This window comes from Apteryx rowi, unplaced genomic scaffold (assembly GCF_003343035.1).
Source record: "Apteryx rowi isolate R43461 unplaced genomic scaffold, aptRow1 scaffold_1540, whole genome shotgun sequence".
NCBI lineage: Eukaryota > Metazoa > Chordata > Aves > Apterygiformes > Apterygidae > Apteryx > Apteryx rowi.
Window position 1 is genome coordinate 5,454 of NW_020447798.1, and position 11,689 is coordinate 17,142.

The following is an 11,689-nucleotide window of genomic DNA, read 5'->3' on the forward strand; positions in this document are numbered from 1 at the left end:
CTCTATGTGGGGGCAAAAGCTAGAGCTTAAGCAAAGTCAGACTGTGATCTCAGAGGTTTTCCTGGGGCAGATGGCACATACACAAGCAGATGGGTTAGTTGTGGCCATGCACGTTTCTCTATGTGGAGGAACGTGAGGAGAAACAGCGTAGCATCACAGCGGGAAGCTGTGAGGTGCTCAGAGCTTTCATTCATCTCCTGGCTGGATGTACACGCGCTCTTTAGTTTCTAAGAGAACTGCCAAATTGCAATGGAAACAAGAGATTGCACCCAAGGCATACCAAGCTCTTATCATCAATTACTCCTACCAGTAACAACCCATCAAGGTCCCAAAGCCTGGGTAACATTTTAACTAAAGGACCAGCAGTACAAAGAGGGCAATTCCAATGTACTAGCAGTCACACAGCCAGATGAGAGATAGCCAACAGCGCCAGCCCTGTGAAACCACACGTCAGGCAGGGGAGGAAGAGAAGGGAGAAGTCGCGGAGTTACCTGCTACTTTCCTGGAGCAGGTTCTTGCAGTGAAGTGCAACTACTGCTACAACTTCCAAAGACAGGCAGTACAGGGGAGGCAAGTGATAGATGCCCCATTATGGTTTTCAAATTGAATACAGAGCTGTGTGCTTCTTAGGCAGTCTATGAAGCCTCAATCAACAAGTGCTGCAAGAGGTATTTGACCACTATCACAAATTCACTAAGATAGACAAGACTTGCCAGGAAAGGCCCATGATCCCATGGTCAAGATTTTTTTTTTCTCTCTCTCTTTTCTGTAATGAATAAAGATTTTTGGCTCRGTGTATCATGATGTCATTAACATCATTGATGTTAATGACACTTAAAGTTCTTCAGTGATTCTCGAAGACCTGAATTTGATTATTGTCTTTCTGCTTCTGAAGCCCTTTAATAACTTCAGATAGGAGAAAGGAATTTTTGAACAATTCTAAAATCATGCAAAATCATACAGATGTATGCATGAAGGTGAGTTTTGATAAAAGAAGACATGTCCCATGAGAATGCTGGATGTGCTCAGGAAATATCAATATGTGATTATATCTTAAGTATTTTCCAAAGCATACATCTTGTATGCATGCTTAAAGATCAGTTAAAGATCAGCTTCTTGTTTATTTTCCAAAAACATTTTCTCCATCAACATTCAATCATGTCTGCTCTCAAAAAGTGAGAGGGGGAAAAAAGGGCATCTAAGAATGCCAATTAATGTTAATATGTGCATTATTGTCCTAAGTGCTAATACCCTCTGTACAGATTAGATACAGACTAACAGGCATGCTTTTTGGTAGGTTTGCTAGAATATGGGTATGATTTGCAAAAACATTGAAAAGACTTAGAAACCTAAGTAAATTTAAGTTCTGCTCTCATACAGGGAAACTTCCTCATGTCAGTCACTTCTGAAAACAAAACTTAGATGCCTAAATGAACTAGCCTATATCTTTACTGCAGACTGCTGAGTTAGGATAGAGTTACCTGAATTAGCTCAAAACAGGTTGACTGAGATATCCGCAGCCAGCCACAACTGCAAAGATCTCGGCCTCTGGCGGAGTGAGAGTTACATACTCAGCTTTCCACTGGGAGGCTCCACTGGGTTTGATGTACACTAACCTGGTATTTCTTTATACCTAGACACAAATAAGCAAACACTATCCTGAAGGAATAGTAGAAGAACACAGGCTTTGAAACTGTTCTACCCCCCACGCTAAGGCTCCTAACAGCATTAAGTGAAATCTTGCCCCAGGCCAGTCTTTTTTTCTCTTTTATTTTTCCAGCTATTGAATTTGTCTTTGTTCTTCTGCAACTCTGAACTGTGACTTGGCAACATGAGATTGGCAAGGTGAAGGCATTTTTCATACTGATATTAGATGCCAGACAAAATACCAATTGACTGGAGAGTCAGCTGTCATAGGTTATATAAAAGGTACCTCTGCCTTATGTAGAAGCAATAGATGATTATCTTTTTAATACTTTTTGAGTTTCAGCTGAAAATACACTAAAGAACAAATGAATGCATCCCAGCCTTTCTTTTGGACCTCATCTGGTCCTGTTCATTGGCTTGCAGCAGCTGCTTAAAGATATATGGGTTTGCAGTTTGTCTAAGCATGCTGGAAAGGAAATATTGAATGGAAGGAATAAATAAAATACTGAAGGTGCGAAAAAGTGAGCAAGCTACTTTTCTGTGACTGTATAATAATAGTTTTACCAATAGCCTCAAAAATGCTGAAGTGTTATGCAGTTCCTATTCATAGTGGACTCCCTAATAGAATATATAAAAGTACCAAGCTGTGCCCCTGTACTTTGCAAAGACTGTGTTGACTTTTTCACAGTAAAATTATTATTAAATCTGAAACTGCTTGCCATTCAAGAAAGCACTCTGACCCTAGCTTAAATGAACCTATGACCTCCAGCGTGATCAGTTCCCAGTTATGCTAATAACCATCATCAGTGAATTTATATTGGAAGCAATAATATTTCCAGCACTGAAAGCTTTAGTGGTTTTTTTTAGTATGACCTAAAGATGATTTAACCATGTTAACAACTGCATTCTGGCCATTTTCCATGGCACCACATTAATTTTAAAATGTCATGTTTATTTACTTGATACCAGAGTGCTGAAGTTCACAATATTTTAACCTAGGTGTAAAAGAAATAACTTTTGTCAGCCCTAGATCTAATTTCATGTCATAAATTGCATTCCCAGCTACTCTTCAAGCAGGAAAGCCTTAACCAAAAGAGCACCTTTGTTTGTTACGCTGTCTACAACACCTCCTTTGGAGGCACAGTCAAGCTAGCAGTTGTTACTATATCAACTATTCCAGAGTYTGCTGTGTTTAAGTGATGTGCCTTTTTTATTTCAGCATCACATGACAACAATATTTTAATTCTGTCTTTCAAAAAAGTATGTAGCTTGTACATTCAAATTTCTTCCATTGACAGGAACCTGTTCCTGTAACAAGTTTCCAGGAACCTTTCTTCCACTTGCAGGAAGCTGGTCCTTTCTTTTACCTTCAGGGTATGAACAGAAAAGGGAGACAGGCAATGATATAGCCTTGACCTGTGCTGTAGACGGTGAGTATCCAGAGACCTGCCTTGTCCCAAATGTGAGTCAGAGCAGTCTCAGTTATTTTTTGCTTTACTCAATCCCCATGAAAGAAATTGCAGGTATACCTGGTTCACCCTACAACTAGTATGACTCTTAATGTGTTCCATGCCAGTACCCCATTTCCAATGGAGGTCATCTGCACTGAGAGAGGGGAAGAGCCTCAGAAAGCCACCCTTTTCACTCTCTTTAGGGCAGCTTAACACTGTCAGAATGACACCAGGAGGCCCTAACAGAACTAAGAAACAACCCAACAATGATCTGTAGGACTCTGCAGGATCTATGTTGTGCAAGTGTGTTCCTAAGAGTTTATTCAACAACATCAAGCATTCGGTATGGTACTGAAATGCATTATTCATCACAAGTACATCAGAAAACTATAATTAAAGAGTGCTTGGCATTAGGGTATCTGTTGAATTTTAAGAGTAGGAAAAACTGAATTTATTAATATATTCAGCTGACCATAGAATTTCATGACTACAATTGGTCAAAAAAATATTCAAATACTTTTTCTCTTCTTTTGTTAGATACATTATAGGAAAAAAAACAGATCAAAAATACATTCAAAAAAGATCAATTTTTTTATTTTTCTTTACATTTGGTAATCAAAAATTACAAATTTACAAATTTTAGAAAATTATCCCCACTGTCCCATTTTTCTCTCCCCCAATTTGTCCAAAGAATGGAACAATTAATTAGGTCTAGTGTCTTTTTCTTTTTCTTTTCCTTTTTTTTTTTTTTTTGACTCCTAGTATCATTCCAGTGAAAGAAATGAAATCTTACAGAGTTGGACACTGAAAAATGAAACATTTTTAAGTTTATTTATTTTAACATTCAAAATATTAAGGATGCATAATTTTGTTTTGAAATTTCTGCTTAAAAGATAAACTTATCTCATCAAAGGAGAATCTTTTGATGGGGAAAGCTGAAATTTTTCACTTGAAAGATAACTCTGCTCATAGTACTGAGGTTTTTCCAGCTCTGGCTTGGGAAGTCCCATAGCCACAAATCAGTGGAGGCTGGAAAAAATATTGGGGAGTTCATGTTCACAAGGAACTCACTCTTTCTTTGGTATCCTGTGTTGGCCACCATAAGAGACAGAATGCTGTAGTAGATGAACTTTCGCTCTGATTCTGTAACAAGACTTCGGCGCTTTTTCTAGTTTATATTCAGGAATAATAAACCAAACAGGCAGACCTCAAACAATTTAGGACATCAAGCTCATAATTAGAATTCATAATGTAAAATGCATTAATGCTCATAAAGGATACTAAAATAATTCAGTAAGCCTAGTATCATTAACTCTCAATGGCTAGCTGGTGACAACACACATCATGCTTCATTATTGTATTAAACCTTTAATACAATCATATTTTTTAAACATGCAACGCAGGATGGAGAAAGCTGAGTTATTTTGATCCTGATATTAATTTTATTAGAGTGTCAAAATAGACTCTTCCTCTACATGTAATTGCTGAGGACCTTGTGATTTTGTCCAGAACATCGCAGCAAAGGAGAAAGGAAAAATATGCATTTCTTTCAAAACATTCAATTTCTGCATTAACTCCTAGTATTTTTGCTTCTCCATCTCTCACTTGTAACAATGGTCTTAGGACAGAGATCTTCTGAGGGATACAAAAGCTAGACCTGGGTAAGAAGATTCTTGAATTGAAGCAATAGTGAGAAATTGCACAAAACCCCTGAAGTGTTGGCAACCATGAACTAAGGGAAAGCAATTCTCAAGGCCACAAGAAACAGTCAAGGAAAGTCAAAGATTTGCCTTTCACACATACAGATTTACATACACCTACCTGCCACTGTGGTCTTTGAGACTCTTTTTTCCAACATGACAGAAACATAGGTATGAGGGAGTTGCACCTTCACTAGTTTAGTCAACTGAATATAGCACAGAGACTTGCTATGAATTCTAAAGCACGTTCTTTAATTAGGTAAGGTAAAATCCCAATAACCCAGTGTACTAAGGAGGCAGTTCTATAGTGCAGGCAAGCTTATTTTTTATATCAAGCATGAGTTTTTCTTTTATGCATTTTATCTTACCATCTCTACACACCTTGAATTACCGTAATCAATTCCCCTCTTCACTCAGTCTTACAGTCTGCTTTCAGACAGCTATGATATTCTCTGTAGTCCTTTGCTTGGCCAAGCCATACCTTTTTAAAGTTAATTTAGCCTTTCCTCATAAGTCAATAGTACATCTGGTCTCTTAATCACTTTTACTGCTCTTCTCTTTCTTTCTTCTTTCTTTATTGTCATATTTCTCATTGTAGGATGCCAGAATGAAATGCAGTATTTCAGGTGCAGCCGCTAAAGAGAAGGGAAAGTATCATCTCCTTGCTTTGTCATCAGTGTGTCCTGCTCCCACAAAAACACAGTGAACAAAATCACTCTGCCTTCCTTGTTCCTCCTGTCCCCTTCCAATTTCTAAATACRCATTCCTTTCAAAACACATGGGATATAGTAACCCAGAAAGATGCAAAGACTTGAGATAAAGCAGAAGAGGGCTGAGAAGGCAAAGCAAAAGAGGATGAGTTCAGTAGATGAAGAACATGTAAAACTAAATGTGGCACAGTGGCTGAAAATAGGTAACAATTGGTCAATGATCAAATAGGAAAAGGAGTAGAGAACTGATTCACCAGGCTTTTTAATCTTGTGCATGCAGTCATACCTGTAACTAAGTGGAAGTAAATCCTAACAAGGCAGAGAGGTTGTCTTTTACATCTGCTTTGTAAGAATGTAAACAGCTACACAGTGTGTAAGACAGCAGAGAATCAAACCCCGTATGTTCTCAAATCTGTTCAGTCTTTTGTATGCCATTTTTCAAAATGGGGAAGTCATCAAAATCAGCTCTTCCCTACAAAAATTTAGTTTCAACAGATGAGCATGTTTTCATGAAAGAGACTTTACATGGAAATACTCCCAACTTCTAGCCCTCTACATCTAGAGATCCTGAAGCCTTGTGTTCTGAAGCCAATGATTTTCACCTGCTGGGGAAGCAGGGCAAACTGGGAAACCCCCTTGGCATGCAGAAAGGCTGTGAAACCTTGGAGCAGCACAGCTTGAGGAGTGTGGAGTGAGTGGGACTATCACTTGAAGTGTGAGGAACACATTGGCCCAGATTCTTTGCAGATCTGTGTTTCTGTTTTTCAGAGCTAGGAAGGAAGGCTGGTTTAGCTTTCCCTTTCTACCCCCACACTGCAGCTAGGTGACTGCCTTAATTTATGCTACTTTCTGAAAGTCCCCAAGAAATCATTAGCTGATATGAGCTGGAACATGGCACTTCAATCCAACCATGTGCCTTCCTCACATACTATAACTAAGATAAAGTTGCAAGTTGGCCCAAGAAATAGGATTTTGAGTTCAGAGTTCAGAGAGTGAATGTATGCAGCAAGGCAGGGCATTATGACACAGAGGAGCACTAATTCAACAGACAGTCTGGTCTACTGACTTCCCCCCAGTGTTACAATCAGACTTCCAGATTGTTGCTCCTTGAAAGGTTATCCCAAGCAGACATGAACAATATACAAACTTGTCAGCTGAAGCCTGCTCACATAAATAGCCCTGCAGTTAGAATGACAGAAAAAAGAAGTAGTAAGAAGACAGTGAAAAGCACTAAACTCACAAGGCTCATTTTCCACAAGGAAGAATTTTACTGGGTGTGTAATGATTTACTCTTATCTAAGCAGAATTTATGTGGAACTTAGTCTAGGTCATGGAAATCTTAAATTGTTAAAGTTAAAATAATGAAAAAAATTACCATTTTACATCCATATAGCAATCTATCAAAGGTAGCTTGAAGGTAAAAGACATGCAAAGTACTCTGAGCAAGGAAAGAATAAAGCAGGGTTGAAAATTTAGTTTGACCTATTTAAGCATGTTAAATTCTCAGTTACATTCCGATGAACTTATAAGTGGTTATTCAACTTGGCTCCTGTTGTAGATCATCTGCTTGTCAGAACATGTAGAGCTGGATTACACTGGATAGAGGAACGCACACACATTGGCAGCATCTGGAATATAGCAAGTTCTCTTACCAAGTCTTTTTTCCTAGTATATACTTGACCCCAGCTCTGCTAGCCAGCTTCACTGACTGGAGGTCACCATAATTTTCTTCTCATTGGAGTAACAGATTTTAATAATAAGCTCATAACAAATGTAGAGGTGGACTGTTTGGAAACAGAGCAGGTGAACAAGTAGAGTCTATCTTTACAGTTTTACTTATTGTCCATGTTGCTTCAGGTGGGGACACGTTGCCTCCTATCGTCCCTTCAATCTCCACCTAAGACATGCAGGAGTCCCCAAAATTCATATTAGCACATTATTACAGATAAATTGTTTTTAAGACAGAATGAGTTACTTTTAGTTAAGATCTGTTAGTACCAGGAAAGTTTAATCTACATTGATAAAGTTGACATTCTTTGAATTAGACTGATTTTTGATATTTCAGCATAAAAATGGAAAGCATATAATAAAATGCAAACATGGTCTTATCCCGCATAGTGATTAATGGCTATATGATTTCCCCATGGGTGCCTAGATCAATTGCAGGACTTACCCTGCATTTATCATATAGACAATGAAATCCAGAACAGGTCAGCAGATCATTTGGGCAGGCTGTTGTTATATCGGGAATGAAGTGCTGCAAGTCAAAAAAAAAAGATTTGAATTTATTTAAAAATCAATAACTATCAGATAAATTTAAGTGCACCTAAAAAAAAGAAAAAAGAAACATAAATGTTTATGTGTGTGAGCATGTGAATACTGAATGGAATGTTCACATAATAGCTCAGGGTAGCAGTTGGTTGCTTATGTACTTTCTTGCACAGCTCTACGAATGCTGATGATGTTTCTTCAAACGGAGCCAAATTCCAACTGAAACAGAAGGTGTCGTCCTGCGGGCCCACAGGATCACTCCACACAAGGGAGCAGATGGAACTTGCAGCTTGTACTCCCATTTTTGTGGGAACATATTTTTGGTAAAGGAGAATTCTGGTCTCTGTGCTATTGCTCACTTGGTGTATATTCTTTAGCACATCATAAATACCTTTTTAAGGGGTAGGCTGCTTCTTATGAAGCRCTGAGTACCATCAGGCAATATTGAGACAACTGACAAACATTTCAGAGAAGATACAAATTTCCCCATCAGTTTTTTTTAAAAAAAAAAGATTACTTTAGTTATCACATGGAGTCCTTGTCCAAGCTCTTCAAACTCCTTAGCCATCAGCAGGAGTCAGGCCACCCAGAATCTCATAAAAAGCATCCAGCACCATCTAGCAACTGGCCAAGGGATTCTGTGAAGATTATACAGGATGAGTTTCATCTCTATTAAGTTTAACTGACTTAAATTTCAGTGTCTAAAAAAATCTGCCAGGCTTTCCTAAAGACAATGGAGTAACATGAGCATCTATAAATGCCATTTTATTCCTTGCTAAGGTGAGAGCCTAAAAGGGGTGTAGTAACTTCAAAAATGTCAAATGCTAAGTACAGTTATAAAAGGTTCTCCCTGTGATTCTCTGTATTCCTTTAAGTAGGTATCCTATGTTTACCTTTGGAGAGCTGAAATACAGAACTACCTGTTTTCAAAAGCAACCAATTCCCATCACTGTCACATAAGCAAGCTTTCATCTTCTGGAGAAAGAAGGTCAGAAGTTCCTTTCAGAATTTCAGATGACCAGCATGTCATCCAGCCATAACCTGGGGCTGCAGAATGGAGTGGTAGGTTCCTTTGAGACATCAAAGCATTACCTCACACCCCCTTTCTCAGTCAACATATAAGAGTATCAGCCACTGGAACAATCCCCTTAAGGCAAATCCTCCTCCAGTTTGAACCCTTCAGCCAAGATCGTGTCTTTCTAAATATTATATTTTAACTCGGTCAAAAGTTYGGGGCTGATGCAAAAACTATGAGATGAGATTTTATGGACCGTGCAATGCAAATTCACAAACTAATCAATTATAATAGCCAAAACCAGACTTCTTTTTCCAAGTACAGATTACAAACACTTCCAGGAAATCCACTCTGTGTTCACCAGAAAGTACTGTTTCCTTTTTGGGGTACCCATCACTGAAAACCTGTTTTATTTAAACAGGAAGAGAACAGAGCAGATTACCAAGTGCTTTTCTTCTTGCAAGCATAAGTGGTCTAAGCAGGTGCTATTTAGTACTGCCTAATGGGAAAGTATTTGTTATGCTGAAGCACACATAAGCACCTGTCATGGAGCACTTCACAAATGCAGCACAAAGAGATGTTCCCTGCCCAAAGATCTCACCATCTGTATAAGGCAAGAGGCACAGATGCATTAGACAATCATGGAATGTCAAGAGCCAGTAAGACCATTTGGGTCCACACGGACGAGTATATCAGTGCAATTGCTCTTAATTCTATTATTCCATTAAAATTGACATTGTGTCTAAACATTTTATCAAAATACAATTACATACATACTCACTAAGTATTCTTTCCTATGATTTACCTCAGATTTTTTCTTAATTTTTTCAGTTACCTACTTTAAAAAGGTGATCTCTCTTCAGAAATTCTTACTGGTGACTGAATCTCTAGACTGTTGTCTAGTAGACCAACTTTATTTTTCCTTTAACTTTTTCAAAGAATTCTAATAGATCAGGAAAACATGACTTCCCTTACATAATGCAGGCTGCCTTTACCTATCTACTTACCTAACCATTGTGCTAGTCTGTATTTAATAGCAGAGTCATTTGGATCTGGAACTCGTATMTGCCTTAACGAATCCAAAAACTCCTAACATGGAGTGTCACTGTTCTTGTAACTCAGCATCAAGGCAGTAACTTCCCAAACTTCTGAAAAACTTTGTGATTCCAAGACTTCATTTGTATCACTATTACTTCTGCCATTCCATATTTCATTTTCTCTACAACCTTCACATAAACAGCATCCTGGGCTATCCACTAGGCAGCCTATGCCTGCCACCCTGACTCCAGCTTATTGGTGCTCCACACCGTATGTAATGGCACTGTCAGGACAGGCAAGGGCAATGCTGCAGATCTGAGGTTTTACCTGTTGGTTCCCCAGATTCTGGGACCCATTTTCTCAAGACTCCATACCGGATTCATCAGCCAATTCTCCCCAGAGCTCTGGATGCCTGCAGGACTTCTGCTGACTTTACCAAAGAAACAAAGCATACAAACCTTAAAGCATTAAGGTCCACACACAGAATTTCTGTGTATTTGGGGAAGTCTGAAATGAGACAAAAACAGAAGAAAGATGAAGAGCCCACCTAAGAAATCTAGTTGATCAGGAAAGCAGAAAGAAGGTAACTGTGGAATTTCATGATTTTTTTTTTAAGCAGTCATGAGAAGGGTAAGGAAAGCCCAAAGGAGTCACTAATCCAAAGTGACCAGTGCTCAGATTCACGTTGCGGAAAAAGTGCTTATTTGAAGGTACTGGTCTGGGTTGATTAGGTGTTATTTAACGATCATGATCACTTCAAAGTTCCCAGGGGCCCAGTACGGCTGATAAGACAGCTCCTCCTTTCGGCACTTCCACAGATTTCCCCTCCCAGAAGTAACCAAAGCAAATTACTCTGCAAAGCAGCATGTGTACCCCCGAGCTTTTCAGCCATGCCCYAGTGATTCTGGCACAGGCACAGCAACAGCAGCTAGTAAATATTTTGCATACAGACAGATATTTCGGCTCTCCCTGATGAAGTAAGTCTGCCTCTCAGGGTTGAGCTGTCAATCTGCTGCTCTGGGTTTTTATCACAGGTCCGCTAAAGACCCTAGCAATTTCTCGGTTCAGCTTCGGAGCTCGTTCGGTTTGGTGGTCGTTTTTCCACCCCCCACGAACCGGCTCCTCCGGACAGCGCTGCCTGTCCTCTCACCTGGAAATCCGGCTGGAGCGGAGGGCGCCACTTCATTTGGGTAAGATCCGTCTGTTTTTTGTTGTTGCTGTTCAGCCCGAACGACGGCGCAGGGGTCCCCGCCCGGCCCTGCTCGCCCCCGGACAGGGGCGGCGGGAGGGAACCGCCGCCGCCAGGTCGCCCCGAAATGGCCGCCCCATCCCACCTGGCCCCGGCGGCCCCTCGCCGACAGGACCGCGGGGGGCTCCGCCCCACGGCGGGGCGGGCCGGGGCTGGGCCGCCCCTCCCCCGGCGGGCGGCCGTTGGCTCCCGGCGGCGGCGGGGCAGGGCCAGGCGCGGCGCGGGGTGGGTGGCGGCGGGAGTCACTCGCGGCTCGCTCGGGCTGCGCGGCGTAGTTTGCGCCGGGCGCGGAGCGGGAGCCGCGGCGGGAGGTAAGGGCGGGCGGGGCGGCGGCGGCACCGGCACCGGCACCGGCACGCACCCGGGGCGGCTCCTTGCCTCCCCTCGGCTCTGTGCAGGGCGCGCGGAGCTGCGCGGGCGCCGGGCAGGGGCAGGAGCTCGAGCTCGCTCGCTCGCTCGCTCGCTCGCTGCGGTCCGGCGCCGCCCCCCGCTGCCCTCTCTCCCTTTCCTCCCCCGTCGCAGGTCCCGCCGCGGCGAGCCCCGGAGGAAGCGGTCGCCCCGGAGAGGGGCCGCGAGGTGCGGGCGCCCCCGCCCCGGCCCGCCGCGCC

General features: G+C 41.6%; 1 protein-coding gene across 1 annotated transcript in view; it reads left to right on the top strand.

Moving 5' to 3' along the window:
- Positions 1-8,802: 8,802 nt before the first annotated feature.
- Positions 8,803-11,689, top strand: part of TPBG (trophoblast glycoprotein) — a 4,115-nt gene continuing 1,228 nt past the window's right edge. The window contains exon 1 of the mRNA XM_026059263.1: positions 8,803-8,841. Coding sequence (XP_025915048.1) covers positions 8,803-8,841 — 39 coding nt within the window. The remainder of the gene's footprint in view (positions 8,842-11,689) is intronic.